This window comes from Vidua chalybeata, chromosome 33, assembly GCF_026979565.1.
Source record: "Vidua chalybeata isolate OUT-0048 chromosome 33, bVidCha1 merged haplotype, whole genome shotgun sequence".
NCBI lineage: Eukaryota > Metazoa > Chordata > Aves > Passeriformes > Viduidae > Vidua > Vidua chalybeata.
This window is the reverse complement of record NC_071562.1, coordinates 716,626-742,599: the sequence shown is the minus strand read 5'-3', so window position 1 is coordinate 742,599 and position 25,974 is coordinate 716,626. Positions and strand designations below refer to the sequence as shown.

The following is a 25,974-nucleotide window of genomic DNA, read 5'->3' as shown; positions in this document are numbered from 1 at the left end:
CAATAGCAGCCGGCGCTGCGGCGAGGGGGCGTGGCAAAAGGCGCCCCTCACGCGATAGGTCCTCAGCCGGCGCAGCTGACCAATAGGAGAGCAGGCCTGCTGAAACCACGCCTCCTCATCAAGCAGACTTTCATTTCAACCAATCGCGGCGCGGGGAGCGCGATGAACGACAGCGGCCGGCGGCCAATGGGAGGCGCGAAGCGCGCGGACCAATCAGCGCGGGGGAGGCGGAGCGGCGCGGCCAATCAGCGCTCGGGGGCGGGGCCCGCGCGGCGCCGTTACCGCCCGGGAAAGGGGAGGAGGCGCCGCCATCATGAGCTACGGTGAGGGGAGGGGGCGGCACCGGGACCGGAGCGACCGCGGGCACCGGGACGGGCCCGGGCCGGCAGGGGCCGTGAGGGACCGGCGGGGTCCGTGAGGGGCGGCGGGATCCGTGCGGAGCCGCTGGGATCCGTGAGGGGCGGCGGGATCCGTGCGGAGCCGCTGGGATCCGTGAGGGGCAGGAACCGTGAGGGGCGGCGGGCGGGACGGGAGCCCCGAGGGGTTCGGGGAGAGCCGTGAGGGGAGAGCGGGGGGCGATCCCTGAGGGACCGGGGACACCGGGAGCGGGGGGGACGTGAGGGACCGGCAGTGACCCTGAGACACCGGGGGGACACCGGGACCGGGGATGTCCCTGAGGGACCGGGGGTGTCCGGGAGGGCTCGGCCGGGGGCACCGGGACAGCCCCAATTCCTGGGAGTTTGATCCCAAACCCGGGATCTGATCCCAAACCTGGGATCTGATCCCAAACCCGGGATTTGCTCCCAAACCCGGGATCTGATCCCAAAGCCGGGATCTGATCCCAAACCCGGGATTTGCTCCCAAACCCGGGATCTGATCCCAAACCCGGGATTTGCTCCCAAAGCCGGGATTTGCTCCCAAACCCGGGATCTGATCCCAAAGCCGGGATCTGATCCCAAAGCCGGGATTTGCTCCCAAAGCCGGGATCTGATCCCAAACCCGGGATTTGCTCCCAAAGCCGGGATTTGCTCCCAAACCCGGGATCTGATCCCAAAGCCGGGATCTGATCCCAAAGCCGGGATTTGCTCCCAAAGCCGGGATCTGATCCCAAACCCGGGATCTGCTCCCAAACCCGGGATCTGATCCCAAACCCGGGATCTGCTCCCAAACCCGGGATCTGATCCCAAACCCGGGATCTGCTCCCAAACCCGGGATCTGATCCCAAAGCCGGGATCTGCTCCCAAACCCGGGATCTGCTCCCAAACCCGGGATCTGATCCCAAACCCGGGATTTGCTCCCAAACCCGGGATCTGATCCCAAACCCGGGATTTGCTCCCAAACCCGGGATCTGATCCCAAACCCAGGATTTGCTCCCAAAGCCGGGATCTGATCCCAAACCCAGGATTTGCTCCCAAACCCGGGATCTGATCCCAAAGCCGGGATTTGCTCCCAAAGCCGGGATCTGATCCCAAAGCCGGGATCTGATCCCAAAGCCGGGATTTGCTCCCAAACCCGGGATCTGATCCCAAAGCCGGGATCTGATCCCAAAGCCGGGATCTGATCCCAAAGCCGGGATTTGCTCCCAAACCCGGGATCTGATCCCAAAGCTGGGATTTGCTCCCACTCCAGCCCCACTTGGGTCTCCCGATCCCGGGGAATTCCCGGTTCCGTCCCCACCCGGGTTTATTCCCAGCCCGAGCCCTTTCAATCCCATTTTTCTCCCGTTTTTCCGTCAATCCCGTCCCGTTCCCGGCTCCTGCGGCGGCCTCGCCTCACCTGGGACACACCTGGAGCGGCCGGGGCAGCGATTCCCGAAATATTCCCGAAAATCCCGCCCGGAGACGGGGAGGGAGGGCCCCAAGCCCTTAATTGGGGTGTTGTGCTAATGAGGAGCCGCTAATTAGGGCTGAAATTCCGCCGGGCAATGAGGGCAGCCAGGAACAGCAGGAACGGGATCCAGCTCCTTTTTTTTTTTCCCGTTTTTCTCCTGGTTTTCCCCATTTTTTCCCCATTCTTTCCCACTTCCACCTGTTCTTCCTATTCCCCCCCCAGTTTTCCCAATTCTTTCTCATTTTTTGCCATTTTCCCAGTTTTCTTCCATTTTTTTCCTGTTTTTCTGTTCTGGTTTTTCCCCAATTTTCCTGTTTTTTACCTTTTTTCACGTTTTTTCCTATTTTCTCCCATTTTCCCCAGTTTTTCCCATTTTTCCTGTTTTTCCCCTTTTTTCACGTTTTTTTCCTGTTTTCTCCCATTTTTCCCAGTTTTTTCCCATTTTCCCCATTTTCCCAGTTTTCTCCCATTTTTTCCCATTCTTTCCCATTTCCCCCCATTTTCCCAATTCTTTCTCAATTTTCCCCATTTTTCTCCCTATTTTTCCCAGTTCTTTCCCATTTTTCCCCTTTCCCCCAATTTTCCCCATCTTTTCCCATTTCCCCCATTCTTTCCCCATTTTTCCCATTTTTCTCTTATTTTTTCCCTTTTTTTCCCCACTTTCCCCCCAGTTTCTCAGCAGGAATTTCCCTTCCCAGGGATGGGAATTCTTCCCGGCTCGGATGGAAATTTGGGATTTGGGCTTCCTGGGGCCGATTCCCAGCAGATTTGGGGGGGATTTGGGGGATTTTGGGAGCCTAACGGGGATTTTCCTGTTTTTTAGGGTACGGAGATTGGAATTCGGGCTCGAGCAGAGGCAAGTGTGGGAATTTCCTCCCCTGGATCCATCCCTGGATCCATCCCTGGATCCATCCCTGGATCCCGGCCCCAGCCCTCGGGAAGCTCCCACCTCTTCTTTCCCAGATTTTAGTCCCAAATTCCCGCCGGATCCAACCAAAACAATCGGCATTTTTGGGACGGGGAAACGGCCCCGAGTTCAAAATGTGGGGATTTTTGGGATCCCTTCAGCCATTCTGTGGGAACGACCCCAAATTCTGTGGGAACGACCCCAAATTCCGTGGGAACGACCCCAAATTCCGTGGGAATGACCCCAAATTCCGTGGGATCGACCCCAAATTCCGTGGGAACGACCCCAAATCCTGTGGGAATGACCCCAAATCCTGTGGGAATGACCCCAAATTCCGTGGGAACGACCCCAAATCCTGTGGGAATGACCCCAAATCCTGTGGGAATGACCCCAAATCCTGTGGGAATGACCCCAAATTCCATGGGAACGACCCCAAATCCTGTGGGAATGACCCCAAATCCTGTGGGAATGACCCCAAATCCTGTGGGAATGACCCCAAATTCCATGGGAACGACCCCAAATTCCATGGGAACGACCCCAAATTCCATGGGAACGACCCCAAATCCTGTGGGAATGACCCCAAATTCTGTGGGAAACATCCCAAATTCCATGGAATGACCCCAAATTCCCTAGGAATTAACTGGGAACAATCCCAAATTCCTGGTAAATCCCAAATTCCCGTTAAATCCTGGGACTCTGGAATTCCTGGTAAATCCCGGAGCTCTCCCGAATTCCCAGTGAATCCCGGTAAATCCTGAATTCCCGGTAAATCCCAGGACTCTCCCAAAATCCCAGTGAATCCCGAATTCCCATTAAATTCCAGTAAATCCCAGTGAGTCCCAGTAAATCCCAGTGAATCCCGAATTCCTGAATTCCTGGTGAATCCTGAATTCCCGGTGGATGCCGGTGATGAATTCCCGGTGAATCCCAGTGGATTCTGGTGAATTCCCGGCGAATCCCGGTGGATCCCGGTGGATGCCGGAGATGAATTCCCGGTGATGAATTCCCGGTGAATCCCGAATTTCCAGTGGATGCCAGTGATGAATTCACGGCGAATTCCCGGTGATGAATTCCCGGTGAATCCCGGTGGATGCCGGTGATGAATCCCTGGCGGATCCCAAATCCCTGGTGGATCCCGGCGAATTCCCGGTGATGAATCCCAAATTCCCGGCGCATGCCAGTAATGAATTCCCAGTGATGAATTCCCGGTGATGAATCCCGAATTCCTGGTGGATGCCGGTGATGAATTCCTGGTGAATTCCGGGTGATGAATTCCTGGTGAATCCCGAATTCCCAGCGGATGCCGGTGCTGAATTCCCGGTGCTGAATTCCCGGTGAATCCCGAGTTCCCGGTGCTGAATTCCCAGTGCTGAATTCCCGGTGAATCCCGAGTTCCCGGTGCTGAATTCCCAGTGCTGAATTCCCGGTGAATCCCGAGTTCCCGGTGAATTCCTGGTGCTGAATTCCCGGTGAATCCCGAGTTCCCGGTGAATTCCCGGTGCTGAATTCCCGGTGCTGAATTCCCGGTGAATCCCGAGTTCCGGGTGCTGAATTCCCGGTGCTGAATTCCCGGTGCTGAATTCCCGGTGAATCCCGAGTTCCCGGTGCTGAATTCCCGGTGAATCCCGAGTTCCGGGTGCTGAATTCCCGGTGCTGAATTCCCGGTGAATCCCGAGTTCCCGGTGCTGAATTCCCGGTGAATCCCGAGTTCCCGGTGCTGAATTCCCGGTGCTGAATTCCCGGTGAATCCCGAGTTCCCGGTGAATTCCCGGTGCTGAATTCCCGGTGCTGAATTCCCGGTGAATCCCGAGTTCCGGGTGCTGAATTCCCGGTGAATCCCGAGTTCCCGGTGCTGAATTCCCGGTGAATCCCGAGTTCCCGGTGCTGAATTCCCGGTGCTGAATTCCCAGTGAATCCCGAGTTCCCGGTGAATTCCCGGTGATGAATTCCCGGTAATCCCGAGTTCCCGGTGCTGAATTCCCAGTGCTGAATTCCCAGTGAATCCCGAGTTCCCGGTGAATTCCCGGTGCTGAATTCCCGGTGAATCCCGAATTCCCAGCGGATGCCGGTGCTGAATTCCCGGTGAATCCCGAGTTCCCGGTGCTGAATTCCCGGTGCTGAATTCCCGGTGAATCCCGAGTTCCCGCTGAATTCCCAGTGCTGAATTCCCGGTGCTGAATTCCCGGTGCTGAATTCCCGGTGAATCCCGAGTTCCCGGTGAATTCCCGGTGAATTCCCGGTGAATTCCCGGTGCTGAATTCCCGGTGAATCCCCTTTCCCGCAGGCTACGAGGGCTATGGCTACGGCTACGGCTACGGCCACGAGGGCTCCGGGGGCTTCGGCTTCGGCGCCGCCGCCGCCAATTCCTGGGATTTGGGCGGCTCCGAGCCCGACGGGGCCCCCGAGGGCGGCGACGGCCCCGGGAAGCAGCGGCAGGAGCCGGGAGCCGGGAGCCAGGCCGAGGCCGAGGGGCCGCCGGGACGGGGCTACGGAGCGCCCACGGAGAGGTGGGAATGGGATTGGGAATTTGGGAATGGGAATGGGGGAATGGGAATGGGGGAATGTGGGAATGGGACTGGGATTGGGAATGGGGGATTGGGAATGTGGGAATGGGAATGGGCGAGCCGGGAGCCAGGCCGAGGCCGAGGGGCCGCCGGGACGGGGCTACGGAGCGCCCACGGAGAGGTGGGAATGGGATTGGGAATTTGGGAATGGGAATGGGGGAATGGGAATGGGGGAATGTGGGAATGGGACTGGGATTGGGAATGGGGGATTGGGAATGTGGGAATGGGAATGGGGGAGCCGGGAGCCAGGCCGAGGCCGAGGGGCCGCCGGGACGGGGCTACGGAGCGGCCCCGGAGAGGTGGGAATGGGATTGGGAATTTGGGAATGGGAATGGGAATGGGGGAATGGGAATGGGGGATTGGGAATGTGGGAATGGGGGATTGGGATTGGGAATATGGGAATGGGGGAATGGGAATGTGGGATTGGGAATGTGGGAATGGGGAATTGGGAATGGGGGAGCTGGGAGCCAGGCCGAGGCCGAGGGGCCGCCGGGACGGGGCTACGGAGCGCCCACGGAGAGGTGGGAATGTGGGAATGGGGGAATGGGATTGGGAATGGGAATGTGGGAATGGGGGATTGGGAATGAGGGATTGGGAATGGGGGATTGGGAATTGGGAATGGGGGATTGGGAATGTGGGAATGGGATTGGGAAGGGGAATGGGATTGGGAATGTGGGAATGGGAATGTGGGAATGGGGGAATGGGATTGGGAACAGGGGATTGGGATTGGGAATGGGAATGTGGGAATGGGAATGGGGGAATGTGGGATTGGGAACAGGAATGGGGTGGGAATGCAGATGGGAATGGCAGTGGGGAATTGGGAATGGGACTGGGGGAACAGGATTGGGAACGGGGGAATGAGATTGGGAATGTGGGGTGGGGATAGGAATGGGAAAATGGGGATGGAAACAGGGGAATGGGAATGGAGGATTATCCCAAAAAAATCCAGAATTTGGGATTTGGAGTTCCAGGGCTGGTTGGGATTGGATCCTGGGGAGCAGGAAAGGGCTGGGGAATGGGAAAAGGGATGGAAAATGTGGGGAAAAAGGGATGGGGAAGGTGATCCCCAACTCCCAGGACCCATTTTTTTTTTGGGAATAAAGAGAATCCCAATCCCCCAGACCCTTTTTCTTGGAAATCCCCAACCCCTCCTACCTCCCTCCGCTCCCTTTTCCCCTTGGAAAAGCCCAAAATTCCCAAATTTCCAGGTACGATCCCTACGAATCCTACGGCGACTCCCGCGTGAACGACCGGGATCTGTACCGGGCAGGCTTCGACTATCCCGGGGATTATCCCGGCGATTATCCCAACGATTATCCCGGGGATTATCCCAACGATTATCCCAACGATTATCCCGGGGATTACCCCAACGATTATCCCGACTATCCCAACGATTACCCCAACGATTATCCCGATTATCCCGACTACCCCAACGATTATCCCGGCGACTTTCCCAACGAATCCGAGCCCGACGCCGCCGGCGAGTTCTACGGCCGCCCCGCGCCGCCCCGCCGGGAGCAGCAATTCCCGGGCAAATTCCGGGAGAATCTGGGCGCCCGGGGCTGGGGCCGGGAGCGGCCGTTCCCGGCGCGCGGGGGCTGGGCCGAGCCCCGCGGCCCCGCCCGGCGCCTCCCGTCGCTCTTCGCCCACAACATCCTCCCCGAGCCCGGCGCCTTCCCGGCCTTCCGCGGCTTCCCCGGCGCCTTCCGCGGCCTCAAGAGGATGAGGAGGGGCTGGAAGCTCTGGGATGCGGAGTTCAGGGTGAGTCGCGGCTGTTCCCAGCAGCTTTCCGGGAGCTTCCGTGGTTTCCCCACGGTTTTCCAGGAGTTTCCGTGGTTTTTCCACGGTTTTCCAGGAGTTTCCGTGGTTTTCCATGAGTTTTTCATGGTTTTTCCGTGGTTTTCCAGGAGTTTTTGTGGTTTTCCATGAGTTTTTCATGGTTTTTCCGTGGTTTTCCATGAGTTTTTCATGGTTTTTCCATGGTTTTCCAGGAGTTTTTCATGGTTTTCCATGAGTTTTCCATGGTTTTCCAGGAGTTTTTCATGGTTTTCCATGAGTTTTCCATGGTTTTCCAGGAGTTTTTCATGGTTTTCCATGAGTTTTCCATGGTTTTCCAGGAGTTTCTCATGGTTTTCCATGAGTTTTTCATGGTTTTCCATGAGTTTTTCATGGTTTTTCCACGGTTTTCCAGGAGTTTCCCATGGTTTTCCCCCAGTTTTCCATGAGTTTTCCATGGTTTTCCATGAGTTTTTCATGGTTTTCCATGAGTTTTCCATGGTTTTCCATGAGTTTTTCCATGGTTTTTCCACGGTTTTCCAGGAGTTTTTGTGGTTTTCCTTGAGTTTCCCATGGTTTTCCCCCGGTTTTCCAGCAGTGTTCATGGTTTTCCCTGAGTTTTCCACGGTTTTCCAGGAGTTTCCCATGGTTTTCCCCGGTTTTCCATGAGTTTTCCACAGTTTTCCAGGAGTTTTTCATCGTTTTTCCACGGTTTTCCAGTACTGTCCATGGTTTTTCTCATGGTTTTTCCCTGGGTTTCCAGGAGTTTCCTGTGGTTTTCCACAAGTTTTTCCAGCAGTGTTCATGGTTTTCCCTGAGTTTTCCATGGTTTTCCATGAGTTTTCCATGAGTTTTCCATGGTTTTTCCACGGTTTTCCAGGAGTGTTCATGGTTTTCCATGGTTTTCCATGAATTTTTAATGGTTTTTCCAATGGTTTTCCATGAGTTTTCCTGGCTTTCCCGTGGTTTACCATGGTTGTTCTAGGATTTTTCCAGCAGTTTTTCATGGTTTTCCCATGGTTTTCCATGAGTTTTCCATGGTTTTTCCACGCTTTTCCAGGAGTTTCCTGTGGTTTTTCCATGGTTTTCCAGCAGTGTTCATGGTTTTCCATGGTTTTTCCAGGATTTTTCCATGAGTTTTCATGGTTTTTCTGTGGTTTTCCCATGAGTTTTTCATGGTTTTTCAGTGGTTTTCCAAGAGTTTTCCATGGTTTTTCCACGCTTTTCCAGGAGTTTCCTGTGTTTTTTCCACGGTTTTCCAGCAGTGTTCATGGTTTTCCATGGTTTTTCCAGGATTTTTCCATGGTTTTTCAGTGGTTTTCCAAGAGTTTTCCTGGCTTTCCCGTGGTTTTCCATGGTTGTTCTAGGATTTTTCCAGGAGTTTTTTCAGGGTTTTCCGTGAGTTTTTCATGGTTTTTCCGTGGTTTCCCAGGAGTTTTCCATGTTTTTTCCATAGGTTTCCATGAGTTTTTCATGTCTTTTCCAGGATTTTTCCATGAGTTTTCATGGTTTTCCATGAGTTTTCATGGTTTTTCCAGGTTTTTTCCATGAGGTTTCATAGGTTTTTCAGGATTTTTCCAGGCGTTTTCATGGTTTTGCCAAGAGATTTTCATGGTTTTTCCAGGATTTTTCCATCATTTTCCCTGGTTTTTCCATGGTTTTCCATGCATTTTCATGTTTTTTCCAGGATTTTTCCATGAGGTTTTCATGGTTTTTCCATGAGTTTTCCTGGTTTTTTCCGTGGTTTTCCATGATTTTCCCATGGTTTTTCTAGGATTTTTCCAGGAGTTTTCATGGTTTTCCCATGGTTTCCCAGGAATTTTTCATGATTTTCCAGGATTTTTCCATGGTTTTTCCCCCCAGTTTTCCCCCATTTCCCCTGTTTTCCCCAATTTTCCCCTATTTCCCCTCCAATTTTCCCCATTTCCCCAATTTCCCCATTTTCCCCCATTTTTTCCCATTTCCCCTCATTTCCCCCCCATTTTTCCCCAATTTTCCCCATTTTTCCCCAATTTCCCCATTTCTCCCCCAATTTTCTCCATTTCCCCCCATTTTTTCCCCATTTCCCCTCATTTCCCTCTCCCAATTTCCCCATTTCCCCCCAATTTTCCCCATTTCCCCCCAATTTTCCCCATTTCCCCCCATTTTCCCCAAATTTTCCCCATTTTCCCCCCATTTCCCCCCTATTTTCTCCATTTTTTCTCCATTTTTCCCCATTTTCCCCATTTTCCCTGTTTTTCCCCAATTTCTCCCATTTCCCCCCAATTTTCTCCGTTCCCCCACAATTTCCCCCATTTTTTCCCAATTTTCCCCATTTCCCCAATTTCCCCCCCATTTTCCCCCATTTTTTTCCCCATTTTCCCCATTTTCCCCCGTTTTTTCCCCATTTTCCCCATTTCCCCCCCATTTTCCCCCAATTTTCCCCCATTTTCCCCCGTTTTTCCCCGTTTTCCCCAATTTCCCCCTCATTTCCCCCCATTTCCCCCCAATTTTCCCCCAATTTTCCCCGTTTTCCCCCGTTTTTCCCCAATTTCCCCCTCATTTCCCCCCATTTCCCCCGTTTTTCCCCAATTTCCCCCTCATTCCCCCCCATTTTTCCCCATTTTTTCCCCATTTTCCCCCGTTTTTCCCCATTTTCCCCCCCATTTTCCCCCCATTTTCCCCCCGTTTTTTCCCCGTTTTTCCCCAATTTCCCCCTCATTTCCCCCATTTCCCCGTCTCCCGCAGCGGAAGCGGCCGCGCCGGGAGGCTCCGGGCCGGCGGCGGCAGCAGCCGAGCGAGGAGAGGGCGCCGCGCACGGACGGCTCCGACAACTCCAGCTCCGACAACGGTCAGGGCCCCATCCCAGTCCCGGGAATTCTGGATTAAAATCCTGGGATTTACCCCAAATCCTGGGGGAATTCTGGTTTAAAATCCTGGGATTTACCCCAAATCCTGGGGGGGCTGGCTTAAAATCCCGGGAGTGACCCCAAATCCCAAATCCTGGGGGGATTCTGGTTTAAAATCCCGGGATTTACCCCAAATCCTGGGGGGGCTGGCTTAAAATCCCGGGATTTATCCCAAATCCTGGGGAATTCTGGTTTAAAATCCTGGGATTTACCCCAAATCCCAAATCCTGGGGGAATTCTGGTTTAAAATCCTGGGATTTATCCCAATTCCCAAATCCTGGGGGGATTCTGGATGAAATTCCCAGGATTTACCCCAAATCCCAAATTCTGGGGGGGTCTGGATTAAATCCCAGCAGTGACCCCAATTCCCAGATCCTGGGGGAATTCCGGATTAAACCCCAGGAGTGGTTTAAATCCCAATTTATGGGGCTGAGTTCTGGATTAAATACCAGGATTTATCCCAATTCCCAAATCCTGGGGATGAATTCTGGTTTCAAATCCTGGGATTGACCCAAATTCCCAATTTTTAAATCCCAGGATTGACCCCAATTCCCAGTTTTTGGGGGGGAGTTCTGAAATTCCAGCTCAAAAAATCCCAGGATTTATCCCAAATTCTCAATTTTTGGGGCTGAATCCTGGAATTCCAGCTCAGAAATTCCCGGGATTTTTCCCAAATTCCCAATTTTGGGGCTGAATCCTGGAATTCCAGCTCAGAAATTCCCGGGATTTTTCCCAAATTCCCAATTTTTGGGGTTTTGTTTGTTCCAGAGGAAGGCACGGAGGGAGAATCCGGAGAAAAGGAGGAATCCAGAGGAGTGAGTGAGGGGAAATCCTGGAATTTTGGGAATTCCCAACGGATTTGGGGGAATTTCCACAGGAAATTGGGTGGGAGAGGGAAATTCTGGGATTTTGGGAGGGAAATTCCGGGATTTTGGGATCTGAGGGAGGGAATTTTTGGGATTTTTGGATCTCAGGGAGGGAAATTTTGGGATCTGAGGGAGGGAAATTTTGGGATTTTTGGATCTCAGGGAGGGAGATTCCTGGATTTTGGAATCTCAGGGTGGGAAATTTTGGGATCTGAGGGAGGGAAATTCCAGGATTTTGGGGTCTGAAGGAGGGAAATTCTGGGATTTTGGGATCTCAGGGAGGGAAATTCTGGGATTTTGGGGTCTGAAGGAGGGAAATTCTGGGATTTTGGGAATTCCAGGAGGATTTTGGTTGGGGGAAGGGCTGGAAGTGGAATTTCCCCCAGGAAATGTGGGAATTCCAGGGAATTCCAGGGAATTCCGGCCTCTCCACTGAAATTCCCATCCCTGGGAGATTTCTTTGGGAAAATCCCCCAAATTTTTGGGAGTCCCAAATCCAAGGGGAATCCCAGAGGGAGGAGAATTCTCAGGATTTCATTCCAGGGGGTTTCAATTCCCAAATTTTTGGGTTTTCAGGAAGGGGAGGATGAAGAGGGAAGAGATTCCGAGAAAGGTGAGTTGGGAATTCCAGGGGGAAATTCCAGGGAATTCCAGGAATTTGGGATCAGGGGAGGATTTTGGGCTGGGTTTTTGGGATTTTGGGTTGGGATTTCTGGGATTTTGGGCTGGATTCTCTCAGATTTTCCTTGGATTTCCTGGGATTTTGGATTTCCTGGAATTTTGGGCTTTGTTTTTTTGGGATTTTGTGTTGGATTCCCTGGAATTTTGGGTTCATTTTTTGGGATTTTGGGCTGGTTTTTTTGGGATTTTGGGGTGATTTCTTTGGATTTTGGGCTGATTTTTTGGGATTTTGGGCTGGATTCTCTCAGATTTTCCTTGGATTTCCTGGGATTTTGGATTCCCTGGGATTTAGGGTTGGGTGGTTTTTTTTTTTCATTTTGGGCTGATTTCTTGGGATTTTGGATTTCCTTGGATTTTGGGCTGATTTTTTTGGATTTTGGGCTGATTTCCTGGGATTTTGGGCTTTTTTTTTTTTTTTTTTTGGGCTGATTTTTTGGGGTTTTGGGCTGGATTTCCTGTGAGTTTGGATTTCCTGGGATTTTCCTTGGATTTCCTGGGATTTTGGCTTCCCTGGGATTTTGGGCTGATTTTTTTGGGATTTTGGGGTGATTTTTTGGGATTTTGGGTTGGATTTCCTCCGATTTTGGATTTCCTGGGATTTTGGGCTCTTTTTTTCCAGATTTTGGGCTGATTTTTTGGGGTTTTGGGCTGGATTTCCTGTGAGTTTGGATTTCCTGGGATTTTCCTTGAATTTCCTGGGATTTTGGGCTGATTTTTCGGATTTTGGGCTGATTTTTTTGGGATTTTGGGTTGGATTCCCTGGGATTTTCCTTGGATTTCCTGGGGCTTTGGATTCCCTGGGATTTTGGGTTGATTTCTTGGGATTTTGGGCTGATTTTTTTGGGATTTTGGGTTGGATTCCCTGGGATTTTGGTTTCCCTGGGATTTTGGATTCCCTGGGATTTTGGGCTGATTTTTTTGGGTTTTTGGGGTGATTTTTTGGGATTTTGGGCTGATTTTTTTGGGATTTTGGGCTGATTTTTTAGGATTTTGGGCTGATTTTTTTAGGATTTTGGGCTGATTTTTTGGGATTTTGGGCTGATTTTTTTGGGATTTTGGGCTGATTTTTTTAGGATTTTGGGCTGATTTTTTTAGGATTTTGGGCTGATTTTTTGGGATTTTGGGCTGGATTCCCTCAGAGATTCCCAGAATTCCCATTTTCCCAGGAGCCCTGGGCAATCCAGAGGAGAATTCCCAGATTTCCCAGCTGAGGCAGAAGCTCCAGCCCGGGAGGAAATCCCAGGACCGGCAGAAGAAGCGGCACCGGGACCGGATGGTGGAGAGGTATTTCCTGGGAATGCTGGAATTTTAGGGAATTTCCCCCCTTTTTAGGGATTGTTCATCTTTTTTAGGAAATATTTCCCTTTTTTAGGGGATATTTCCAATTTTTTAGAGTTTTTCCCCCCTTTTTTACTGGATTTTTTTTCCTTTTTAATGAATTTTTTCCCCTTTTTAATGGATTTTTCCCTTTTTAATGGACTTTTTTTCCCTTTTTAATGGAATTTCCCCCCCTTTTTAGGGAATTTTCCCACTTTTTTAGGGATTCTTGCCCTTTTTAGGAATTTCCCCCCATTTTTTCAAAACTCTTTCCCTTTCTTAGAGATTATTTCCCCCAAAAACTTGGGAAAGGCTAAAAAAACCCTAGGAAAACCTCCCAGAAAATCAGGAACATCTGCAAAACCCTGGGAAAACCTTGGGATAAAGACCAAAAAACTTGGGAACACCTCTGCCATTCCCATTTTTCCTGTCCCATTCCCATTTTTCCTGTCCCATTCCCATTTTTCCTGTCCCGTTCCCATTTTTCCTGTCCCATTCCCATTTTTCCTGTCCCATTCCCATTTTTCCTGTCCCATTCCCATTTTTCCTGTCCCGTTCCCATTTTTCCTCTGCCATTCCCATTTTTCCTGTCCCATTCCCATTTTTCCTGTCCCGTTCCCATTTTTCCTGTGTCATTCCCATTTTTCCTGTCCCGTTCCCATTTTTCCTGTGTCATTCCCATTTTTCCTGTGTCATTCCCATTTTTCCTGGCACCATTCCCATTTTTCCTGGCACCATTCCCATTTTTCCTGTCCCATTCCCATTTTTCCTGTCCCATTCCCATTTTTCCTCTGCCATTCCCATTTTTCCTGTCCCATTCCCATTTTTCCTCTGCCATTCCCATTTTTCCTGTGTCATTCCCATTTTTCCTCTGCCATTCCCATTTTTCCTGTCCCATTCCCATTTTTCCTGTCCCATTCCCATTTTTCCTGGTGCCATTCCCATTTTTCCTGTCCCGTTCCCATTTTTCCTGTCCCGTTCCCATTTTTCCTCTGCCATTCCCATTTTTCCTGTCCCATTCCCATTTTTCCTGTCCCATTCCCATTTTTCCTGTCCCATTCCCATTTTTCCTCTGCCATTCCCATTTTTCCTGTGTCATTCCCATTTTTCCTCTGCCATTCCCATTTTTCCTGTCCCATTCCCATTTTTCCTCTGCCATTCCCATTTTTCCTGTGTCATTCCCATTTTTCCTCTGCCATTCCCATTTTTCCTGTCCCATTCCCATTTTTCCTGTCCCATTCTCATTTTTCCTGGCGCCATTCCCATTTTTCCTGTGTCATTCCCATTTTTCCTCTGCCATTCCCATTTTTCCTGTCCCATTCCCATTTTTCCTGTGTCATTCCCATTTTTCCTGTCCCATTCCCATTTTTCCTCTGCCATTCCCATTTTTCCTGTCCCATTCCCATTTTTCCTGTGTCATTCCCATTTTTCCTGTCCCATTCCCATTTTTCCTGTGTCATTCCCATTTTTCCTGTCCCATTCCCATTTTTCCTCTGTCATTCCCATTTTTCCTGTCCCATTCCCATTTTTCCTGTGCCATTCCCATTTTTCCTGTCCCATTCCCATTTTTCCTCTGTCATTCCCATTTTTCCTGTCCCATTCCCATTTTTCCTGTCCCATTCCCATTTTTCCTGTCCCATTCCCATTTTTCCTCTGCCATTCCCGTGTTCCCCATTCCCTTTTTTCCGTTCCCATTGTTGCCATTCCCTCACCATTCCCTTTTTCCTGGTGCCATTCCTGGTTTTCCCCCACCATTCCCATTTCCCCATTCCCATTTCCCCATTTTTCCTATTTTTTCCCCATGTTTCCCATTTTCCAATTTCCCCATTCCCATGTTCCCCACTCCTGTTTTTTCCCATTCCCATTTCCTCATTTTTCCATTCCCCATTCCCATTTTCCCTCATTCCCCATTTCCCCACTCCCGTGTTTCCCAGTTTCCCATTTTTCCCATTCCATTTCCCATTTCCCCACATTCCCCATTCCCCATTCCCCATTCCCCATTCCCACATTCCCACATTCCCACATTCCCCATTCCCCATTCCCATTTCCCACTCCCCATTCCCCATTTCCCATTCCCCATTCCCATTCCCCATTCCCACATTCCCACATTCCCCATTCCCCATTCCCATTTCCCACTCCCCATTCCCATTTCCCATTCCCACATTCCCACATTCCCCATTCCCCATTCCCATTTCCCACTCCCCATTCCCATTTCCCATTTCCCATTCCCCATTTCCCACTCCCCATTCCCATTTCCCATTTCCCATTCCCATTCCCCATTTCCCATTTCCCACTCCCCATTTTCCATTTCCCACTCCCCATTTCCCATTTCCCATTCCCATTCCCCATTCCCATTCCCCATTCCCCATTCCCCATTCCCCATTCCCATTCCCATTTCCCATTCCCCATTTCCCATTCCCCATTCCCCATTCCCCATCCCCATTCCCCATTCCCCATTCCCCATTCCCACATTCCCACATTCCCCCATTTCCCATTCCCCATTCCCCATTCCCACATTCCCCATTCCCCATCCCCATTCCCACATTCCCCATTCCCACATTCCCACATTTTTCCCTGCAGGATCCAGTTCGTCTGCTCCCTGTGCAAGTTCCGGACGTTTTTCGAGGACGAGATCCGGCAGCACCTGGAGAGCAAATTCCACCGGGAGCATTTCCAGTTCGTGGGCACCAAGCTGCCCCAGCAGACAGCCCAGTTCCTGCAGGTGCCTTCAGCCTCCTCCTCCTCCTCCTCCTCCTCCTCTTCCTCTCCTTTCCCTGCTTTTCTTTTCCTGCTTTTCCTCCTTTTCCTGCTTTTCTTTTCCTGCTTTTCCTTCCCCTCTCCCCTTTTCCCATTTCCAGTTCGTGGGCACCAAGCTGCCCCAGCAGACAGCCCAGTTCCTGCAGGTGCCTTCAGCCTCCTCCTCCTCCTCTTCCTGCTTTTCTCCTTCCTCTTTTCCTTCTCCTTCTCCTCTCCTTTTCCTCTTTTCCCTCTCCTTCTCCTCTCCTTTTCCTGTTTTCCATCTCCTTCTCCTCTCTTTTTCTTCTCCTTTTCCCGCTTTTCTCCTCTTCTTCCTTTTTTTTCTCTTCTTTTCCCCTTCCTTCCTTCCTTCCTTCCTTCCTTCCTTCCTTCTTCCTTCCTTCCTTCCTTCCTTCCTTCCTTCCTCCTTCCTTCCTTCCTTCCTTCCTTCCTTCCTTCCTTCCTTCCTTCCTTCTTCCTTCCTTCCTTCCTTCCTTCCTTCCTTCTTCCTTCCTTCCTTCCTTCCTTCCTTCCTTCCTTCCTTCCTTCCTTCCTTCCTTCCTTCCTTCCTTCCTTCCTTCCTTCCTTCCTTCCTTCTTCCTTCCTTCCTTCCTTCCTTCCCTTTTCCCTTTTCCCTTTTCCCTTTTCCCTTTTCCCTTTTCCCTTTTCCCTTTTCCCTTTTCCCTTTTCCCTTCTTCCCTTCTTCCCTTCTTCCCTTCCTCTCCTTTCCCTGATTTTCCCGTATTTTCCCTTTTCCTTGTGTTTTCTCCTTTCTTCCATTCCCTTTTCTTCCTTTTCCCTCTCCCTTTTTCCCCTTTCCCTGGTTTTTTTCCATTTCCTTTCTTTCCTTTTTCTTTTCTTCCCTTTTCCAACGTTTCCATTTCTTTCTCTTCCCTCCTTTCCCTTTCTTTCTTTTCCTTTCTTTTCTTTCTCCTTTTCCCACTTTTCCCTTCTTCCTCTTCCCTCCTTTCCCTTCTTTCCCCTTTCTCAGATCCCAGGGAATTCCTTGCAGGGTTTTTTTGGGAATTTTGGGAAACTGATCCTAGGGAATTCCCTGCAGGGATTTTTTGGGATTTTTGGGATGATCCCAGGGAATTCCCTGCAGGGTTTTTTGGGGATTTTTGGGAAGCTGATCCCAGGGATTTTCCTGCAGGGGATTTTGGGATTTTTGGGAAGCTGATCCCAGGGAATTCCCTGCAGGGGGAATTGGGGATTTGGGGATTTTTGGGATGATCCCAGGGAATTCCCTGCTGGGGGATTTTGGGATTTTTGGGATGATCCCAGGGAATTCCCTGCAGGATTTTTTTAGGGATTTTTGGGATGATCCCAGGGAATTCCCTGCAGGGGATTTGGGATTTTTGGGAAGCTGATCCCAGGGAATTCCCTGCAGGGGATTTGGGATTTTTGGGAAGCTGATCCCAGGGAATTCCCTGCAGGGGATTTGGGATTTCTGGGAAGCTGATCCCAGGGAATTCCCTGCAGGGGATTTGGGATTTTTGGGAAGCTGATCCCAGGGAATTCCCTGCAGGGTTTTTTGGGGATTTTGGGAATTTTGGGAAGCTGATCCCAGGGAATTCCCCGCAGGAATACGTGGCCAACAAGACGCGGAAGACGGAGGAGCGGCGCCGCGGGATCCGGGACATCAACGCTGTGATCCAGCAGATCCAGCGGGAGCAGGACCTGACCCAGGGTATCCCGGGATTCCCGGAATTCCCGCAAGGGAACCCCGCAACGGCTCTGGGGTGTCCCAGAGGGATTGGCCTTTCCTGATCCTGATCCCATACCCTGATCCCATTCCCGATCCTGATCCCATTCCCTGATCCTGATCCCTGATCTCATTCCCGATCCTGATCCCATTCCCGATCCTGATCCCTGATCCCATTCCCGATCCTGATCCCATTCCCGATCCTGATCCCATTCCCGATCCCGATCCCATTCCCTGATCCTGATCCCTGATCCCATTCCCGATCCTGATCCCATTCCTGATCCTGATCCCTGATCCCATTCCCGATCCTGATCCCATTCTCTGATCCTGATCCCTGATCCCATTCCCGATCCTGATCCCATTCCCGATCCTGATCCCATTCCCTGATCCTGATCCCTGATCCCATTCCCGATCCTGATCCCATTCTCTGATCCTGATCCCTGATCCCATTCCTGATCCCTGATCCTCATTCCTGATCCCATTCTCAATCGCTGATCCCAATCCCTGATCCCATTCCCGATCCCTGATCCCAATCCTTGATCCCATTCCCGATCCCTGATTTCTGGAGGTGGGCCTGGATGCTGGGGGCTTTATCTGATCCCTGATCCCAAACCCGATCCCGGATCCCGTTGCAGAGGTGGGCCTGGAGCCCTGGGGATATCCCAGGGGGGTTTAATCTGATCCCATTCCCGATCCCCGATCCCTGATCCCTGATCCCATTTTCCAGAGGTGGGCCTGGAGCCCTGGGGTTATCCCAGGGGGGTTTAATCTGATCCCATTCCCGATCCCTGATCCCCGATCCTGGATCCCATTTTCCAGAGGTGGGCCTGGAGCCCTGGGGATATCCCAGGGGGGTTTAATCTGATCCCATTCCCGATCCCCGATCCCTGATCCCATTTTCCAGAGGTGGGCCTGGAGCCCTGGGGATCCCGGGGGGTTTAATCTGATCCCATTCCCGATCCCCATTCCCGATCCCCGATCCCTGATCCCATTTTCCAGAGGTGGGCCTGGAGCCCTGGGGTTATCCCAGGGGGTTTAATCTGATCCCATTCCCGATCCCCATTCCCGATCCCCGATCCCTGATCCCATTTTCCAGAGGTGGGCCTGGAGCACTTCCTGCGGAAGGTGGAGGCCGCTCACTGCTCCGCGTGCGATCTCCTGATCCCGATGCACTTCGGATCCATCCAGAAACACCTGAAATCCCTGGATCACAACCACAACCGCCGGGTGAGCGCCCGCGCCGGGATCCACCCAAACCCCGGGAATCCTGCTGGGATCCATCCCCTGGGAATCCTGCTGGGATCCACCCAAACCCCGGGAATCCTGCTGGGATCCACCCAAACCCCGGGAATCCTGCTGGGATCCATCCCCGGGAATCCTGCTGGGATCCATCCCCCCGGGAATCCTGCTGGGATCCATCCCCTGGGAATCCTGCCGGGATCCACCCAAACCCCGGGAATCCTGCTGGGATCCACCCAAACCCCGGGAATCCTGCTGGGATCCACCCAAACCCCTGGGAATCCTGCTGGGATCCATCCCCCGGGAATCCTGCTGGGATCCATCCCCCGGGAATCCTGCTGGGATCCACCCAAACCCCCGGGAATCCTGCTGGGATCCACCCAAACCCCGGGAATCCTGCTGGGATCCACCCAAACCCCAGGAATCCTGCTGGGATCCAAACCCCGGGAATCCTGCTGGGATCCACCCCCGGGAATCCTGCTGGGATCCACCCAAACCCCAGGAATCCTGCTGGGATCCACCCAAACCCCGGGAATCCTGCTGGGATCCACCCAAACCCTGGGAATCCTGCTGGGATCCACCCAAACCCCGGGAATCCTGCTGGGATCCACCCAAACCCCGGGAATCCTGCTGGGATCCATCCCCGGGAATCCTGCTGGGATCCATCCCCCCGGGAATCCTGCTGGGATCCATCCCCTGGGAATCCTGCCGGGATCCACCCAAACCCCGGGAATCCTGCTGGGATCCACCCAAACCCCGGGAATCCTGCTGGGATCCACCCAAACCCCTGGGAATCCTGCTGGGATCCATCCCCCGGGAATCCTGCTGGGATCCATCCCCCGGGAATCCTGCTGGGATCCACCCAAACCCCCGGGAATCCTGCTGGGATCCACCCAAACCCCGGGAATCCTGCTGGGATCCACCCAAACCCCGGGAATCCTGCTGGGATCCACCCAAACCCCGGGAATCCTGCTGGGATCCACCCAAACCCCGGGAATCCTGCTGGGATCCACCCAAACCCCCGGGAATCCTGAGGGAATCCACCCCATTCCTGGGAATTCCAATGGGATCCACCTCAAATCCCAGGAATCCTGAGGGGATCCACCCAGGCCCTGGGATTCCTGCTGGGATCCACCCAAATCCCGGGAATTCCCATGGTTTTCCCTGGATTTGTGTCCCCAGCCCCTTTTTCTCAGGGACTTTTTTGGGAATTCTGCTGGGTTTGTGTCCCATTCCCTGGAATTCCCAGGAAAATTCCCTGGAAACTTCCCTGGAATTCCCAGGAAATTTCCCAGAAAATATCCCTGGAATTTCCTGGAAAATTCCCAGGAAAATTCCCTGGAAAATTCTCTGGGAAATCCCCAGGAGAATTCCCAGACAAATTCCTGGGAAAAGCCCCGGAGTTCCCTGGAGAATTCCCAGCATTGTGAGGAACACCCGGGATTCCCTGGAGAATCCCGGAATCCCGGCATTCCCAGGAACATGGCCGCCATTCCCGGGAGAATTCCGGAATTCCCAGATTCCCGGGAACGTGGCCGCCCTTCTCGGGAGAATCCCGGCATTCCCTGGAGAATTCCCGCCATTCCCGGGAGAATCCTGGCATTCCCAGAGAATCTCGGATTCCCAGGAATGCAGCCAGCATTCCCTGGAGAATTCCAGAATTCCCGGATTCCCAGGAACGTGGCTGCCATTCCCTGGAGAATTCCACCATTCCCTGGAGAATTCCGGAATTCCGGCATTCCCAGGAACGCAGCTGCCATTCCCTGGAGAATTCCACCATTCCCGGAGAATTCCGGAATTCCGGCATTCCCTGGAACGCGGCCGCTGTTCCCAGGAGAATTCCGGCATTCCCGGCATTCCCAGATTCCCAGGAACGCGGCCGGCGTTCCCGGGAGAATTCCGGGATTCCCAGATTCCCAGGAACGCGGCCGCTGTTCCCGGGAGAATTCCGGGATTCCCGGAATTCCCAGATTCCCAGGAACGCGGCCGCTGTTCCCGGGAGAATTCCGGGATTCCCGGCATTCCCAGATTCCCAGGAACGCGGCCGCTGTTCCCGGGAGAATTCCGGGATTCCCGGAATTCCCAGATTCCCAGGAACGCGGCCGCTGTTCCCGGGAGAATTCCGGGATTCCCGGAATTCCCAGATTCCCAGGAACGCGGCCGCTGTTCCCGGCATTCCCGGCATTCCCAGGAACGCGGCCGCTGTTCCCGCAGGCCATGCTGGAGCAGTCCAAGCGCTCGTCGCTGGCCGTGGCCCGGAGCATCCTCAACAACAAAGTGATCGGCCGCAAGCTGCGCAGCTTCCTGCAGGTGCCGGGCCATGCCCCAATCCCCCAATCCCCCAATTCCCGAGTTCCCAAATTCCCAAATTCCCAAATTCCCCAGTTCCCAAATTCCCAAATTCCCCAGTTCCCCAATTCCCAAATTCCCCAGTTCCCAAATCCCCGAGTTCCCAAATTCCCCAATTCCCAAATTCCCCAATCCCCCAATTCCCGAGTTCCCAAATTCCCAAATTCCCCAGTTCCCCAATTCCCAAATTCCCCAGTTCCCAAATCCCCGAGTTCCCAAATTCCCCAATTCCCAAATTCCCCAATTCCCAAATTCCCCAGTTCCCAAATCCCCGAGTTCCCAAATTCCCCAATTCCCAAATTCCCCAATTCCCGAGTTCCCAATTCCCGAGTTCCCAAATCCCCGAGTTCCCCAATTCCTGAATTCCTGAGTTCCCAATTCCCGAGTTCCTGAGTTCCCAAATTCCCCAGTTCCTGAATTCCCAAATTCCTGAATTCCCAAATTCCCAAATTCCTGAATTCCCAAATTCCCCAATTCCTGAATTCCCCAATTCCCAAGTTCCCAAATTCCCCAATTCCTGAATTCCCGAGTTCCCAAATCCCCGAGTTCCCAAATTCCCCAATTCCCAAATTCCCCAATTCCCGAATTCCTGAGTTCCTCAATTCCCGAGTTCCTGAATTCCCAAATTCCCGAATTCCCAAATTCCCGAGTTCCCGTGTTCCAGAATTCCTGAATTCCCAAGTTCCCGAATTCCCGAGATCCAGAGTTCCCGAGTTCCAGAATTCCCAAGTTCCCAGAATTCCCAAATTCCCGGAATTCCCAAATTTCCGGAATTCCCAAGTTCCTGAATTCCAGAATTCCCAAGTTCCCAGAATTCCCGAGTGCCCAAGTTCCCAAATTCCCGAGTTCCTGAATTCCCAAGTACCCAAGTTCCCGAATTCCTGAATTCCCAAATTGCCGAGTTCCAGAGTTCCCAAATTCCCAAGTTCCCAAATTCCCGAGTTCCCGAATTCCCGGAATTCCGCCGCCAGCAGCGCCCCCAGGCGTTTCCGGGGGTTTGCAGGAGATTTTTGGGAATATTTTGGAATTTTGAGGGGGTTTGGGGGGAATTTTGGGGGGATTTCTTGGAATTTTTAAGGGGTTTGGGGGAGATTTTTGGGAATTTTCGGGGATTTTTGGATATTTGGAGGGGCGTTTTGGGAATTTTTGGGGGGATTTTTGGGAATTTTTGGGGGGATTTTTGGAGGTTTGGTGGGGATTTTGGGGAATTTTCAGGGGTTTTTGGGGGAGCTTTGGGAATTGTTGGGGATTTTGTGGGGATTTTTTGGGAATTTTTTGAGATTTTGGGAGGGATTTTTGGAGGTTTTGGGGGGATTTTTGGGAATTTTAGGGAATGTTTGGGATTTTTTTTTGAGGTTTTGGGGGGATTTCTTGGAATTTTCAAGGGTTTGGGGGGGATTTTTGGGAATTTTTGGAGATTTTGGGGGGATCTTTGGGGTTTTGTGGGAGGGTTGGGAATTTTGGGGATTTTTTTGGATGTTTGGGGGGATTTTGTGGGGATTTTTGGGAATTTTTGGAGGTTTTGGGGGGATTTCTGGGGGGATTTCTTGGAATTCTTGGGGTTTTGTGGGGGGGACTTTTGGGAATTTTTGGGGATTTTTGGGAATTTTCGGGGATTTTTGGGAATTTTTGGAGATTTTGGGGGATTTCTGGGGATTTTCAGGGGTTTTGGGGGGAGCCTTGGGAATTTTCACGGGGTTTTGGGGAATATTTTGGAATTTTGAGAGGATTTGGGGGATTTTTTGGGGAATTTTCAGGGGGTTTTGGGTGGTTTGGGGATTTTTTTTTAATTTTTTGGGGAATATTTTGAGGTTTGGGAATTTTTGGGGGGCTTTGGGGGTTCTTTTGGGAAGTTTGTGGGGAATATTTTGTTTTTTGGGGAATATTTTGGGGAGTTTTTGGGAATATTTTGGGGTTTTTTGGGGGAATATTTTGGAGTTTTGAAGGGGGGGGTGGGAATATTTTGGAATTTTGGGAATCTTTACCATTCCTGCCCAAAGTCCCCCAAAATCCCGGAATTCCGGGAGAACTTGGCGGGAAAACGACCTCAAATCCCCTTTGGAATTGCAGCTCTGGGGAATTCCTGCCCGAAATTCCCATTTTTTTTTTTCACGGATTTGGGGGAGGTGAGAATTCCTTGGAGAATCCCCAGGGAAGCTCCACATGGGCTTTTTTTTGGGAATTTTTGCTTCCCCCTCTTTTCCAGGGGGAAAATCCCTTCACGGATGATCCCGAGGAAAAGGAGGAGCACGAGGAAGGGGAAGGAGCAGGGGAGGAAAATCCCGAGGGAAATCCCGAAAATCCCACGGAAAATCCCACGGAAAATCCCAAAAATGTGGAAAATCCCACGGAAAATCCCGCAGAAAACCCCCCAAATCCAGAGGAAAATCCAGAAAATCCCACGGAAAACCCCCAAAATCCTGAGGAGAATCCTGAAAATCTCCGAGAAAATCCCCCAAATCCCACAGAAAATCCCATGGAAAATCCCACGGAAAATCCCGAAGAAAATCCCACGGAAAATCCCAAAAATCCCGAAGAAAGTCCCACGGAAAATCTGGAAAATCCCACGGAAAACCCCGAAGAAAATCCCACGGAAAACCCCCAAAATCCCGAGGAAAAGCCCCCAAATCTCGAGGAAAATCCCAGAATTTCTGCGGATCCCGAGGAAAATCCCGAGGCAATGGAAATTCCCGAGGGAACTGGAGGCCGGGAAAGGGCAGCAGGGACAGAGGCAGGGCTGGAAAAGGAGGAGAATTCCCAAAATCCCCAGGAATTCCCCCAGCTGCGCCCACAGGGACCTTCCGGAACCTTCCAGGAGTGAAAATCCCGGAATGTCCCAAAATTCCGGAACCTTCCAGGAGTGAAAATCCTGGAATGTCCCAAAATTCCGGAACCTTCCAGGAGTGAAAATCCCGGAATGTCCCAAAATTCCGGAACGTTCCAGGAGTGAAAATCCTGGAATGTCCCAAAATTCCGGAACCTTCCAGGAGTGAAAATCCCGGAATGGGAAGAAGTTCCGGAACGTTCCAGGAGTGAAAAGTTCTGGAATGTGAAAAAGTTCTGGAATATTCTAGGAATGGAAAAGTTCCGGAATGTTCCAGGAGTGAAAAATCTGGAATGTGAAAATGTTCCGGAATGTTCCAGGAGTGAAAATTCCGGAATGTGGAAAAGTTCTGGAATATTCCAGGAATGGAAAGTTCTGGAATGTTCCAGGAGTGAAAATTCCAGAATCCCAAAAAGTTCTGGAATGTTCCAGGAATGAAAATTCTGGAATGTGAAAAAGTTCCAGAATGTTCTGGGAGTGAAAATTCCGGAATGTCAGAAAGTTCTGGAATATTCCAGGAATGAAAATTCCGGAATGTCCAAAAATTCCGGAACGTTCCAGGAGTGAAAATTCCGGAATGTGAAGAAGTTCTGGAATGTTCCAAGAATGAAAAAGTTCTGGAACGTTCCAGGAGTGAAAATTCCGGAAGGTGAAAAAGTTCTGGAATGTTCCAGGAATGGAAAAGTTCTGGAATGTCAGAAAGTTCCAGAATGTTCCAGGAGTGAGAAATTCTGGAATGTCCAAAAGTTCTGGAATATTCCAGGAGTGAAAATTCCGGAATTTGAAAAAGTTCCAGAACGTTCCAGGAGTGAATTCCTGGCGGGAAAAGGACCCGGAGCGTTCCCGGATGTGTCGGATTCGTGTCCCTGGATGTGCCCCGGCCCCAAATCCCAGGAATTCCCGAAATTCTGGGAATTCCCAGCCCCAAATCCCAGGAATTCCCTGCCCCAAATCCCAGGAATTCCGGGAATTATGGAAATTTCCAGGAAAAAAGGGAATTCCCTTGGATTTTTTGGGGAATTTTGTGGAACTTTTTTGGGAATTACCAGGAAAAAAGGGGATTTCTTTGGATTCTTAGGTAATTCCCTGGGGAAAGGAGGGAATTCCTTGGATTTTTTGGGAAGTCCACTGGATTTTTTGGGAATTCCTAGGGAAAAAAGGGGAATTCCTTGGATTTTTTGGGAATTCCCAGGAAAAATTAGAAATCCTGTTGATTTTTTGGGGGGGAATTCCCAGAAAAAAAGCAGGAATTCCGTCCATTTTTGGGGAATTCCTGGGAAAAGAGAGAATTCCACTGGATTTTTTGGCAATTCCTTGGGGAAAAAAAAAAGGGAATTTCCTTGGATTTTTGGGGGATTCCCAGAAAAAAGCAGGAATTCCGTGCTGTGGGTCCCTTTTCCCGTTGTTTTCCTGTTGTTTTCCCGTCGTTTTTCCCGTTTTTCCCGCTGTTTTTCCCGCCCCTCTCGGAGCGTTCGGTGCCGTCGTGTCCGTTGTGAAGCGGGAGAATTCCCGAGGTTTTTTGTGGATTTTAAAGGACTCATCCCGAGCTTCTCCCGACTCTTTCATCCGCAGGAAAGCCCCAGAATCCCAAATTCCTCCTGGGATGGGAAAATTCCTTCAGGATTGGGGAAATTCCTTCTGGGATGGGAGAATTCCTTCAGGATTGGGAAAATTCCTTCTGGGATGGGAAAAAATCCTTCCGAAATTGGGAAGTTGCTTCAGGGATGGGAAAAATTCCTTCATGATTGGGAGAATTCCTTCTGGAATGGGAAACTTCTTTCAAGAATGGGAAAATTCCTTCTGGATTGGGAAAAATTCCTTCTGGGATGGGGAAATTCCTGCCAGGAATGGGAAAATTCCCACCAGGAATGGGAAAAATCCTGCCAGGGATGGGGGAATTCCTTCTGGGATGGGGAAAAAATCCTTCAGGATTGGGAGAATTCCTTCTGGAATGGGAAAAATTCCTTCAGAAATTGGGAAGTTGCTTCAGGGATGGGAAAAATTCCTTCAGGATTGGGAAAATTCCTTCTGGATTGGGAAAATTCCTTCTGGAATGGGAAACTTCCTTCAGGAATGGGAAAAATCCTTCTGGATTTGGGAGAATTCCACCAGGAATGGGAGAATTCCTTCTGGGATAGGAAAAAATCCTTCAGGAATGGGGAAAATTTCTATAGGATTGGGAAAATTCCTTCTGGGATGGGAAAAATCCTTCAGGGATGGGGAAAAAATCCTTCTGGATGGGGAAAAATTCCTTCTGGGATGGGAAACTTCCTTCAGGAATGGGAGAATTCC

The 25,974-nt window shown here is 51.2% G+C and overlaps 1 protein-coding gene across 1 annotated transcript; it reads left to right on the top strand.

Annotated features, from left to right (window-relative positions):
• Positions 1-294: 294 nt before the first annotated feature.
• Positions 295-23,766, top strand: AKAP8L (A-kinase anchoring protein 8 like). Its single transcript, XM_053968239.1, has 14 exons — positions 295-323; positions 2,654-2,686; positions 5,022-5,244; positions 5,760-5,822; positions 6,510-7,062; positions 9,805-9,907; positions 10,734-10,780; positions 11,408-11,444; positions 12,679-12,796; positions 15,410-15,551; positions 17,150-17,255; positions 18,367-18,497; positions 20,724-20,819; positions 23,065-23,766. Exons 1-14 carry the CDS (start codon positions 314-316, stop codon positions 23,677-23,679), a joined length of 2,277 nt encoding a protein of 758 aa, XP_053824214.1. The 5' UTR covers positions 295-313; the 3' UTR covers positions 23,680-23,766.
• The last annotated feature ends 2,208 nt before the right edge of the window (positions 23,767-25,974 follow it).

Coding starts and splice junctions, on each gene's coding strand:
- AKAP8L (XM_053968239.1), top strand. Junction 5,823..6,509: donor TACGGAGCGCCCACGGAGAG/GTGGGAATGTGG, acceptor CCAAATTTCCAG/GTACGATCCCTACGAATCCT. Junction 11,445..12,678: donor GGGAAGAGATTCCGAGAAAG/GTGAGTTGGGAA, acceptor CCATTTTCCCAG/GAGCCCTGGGCAATCCAGAG.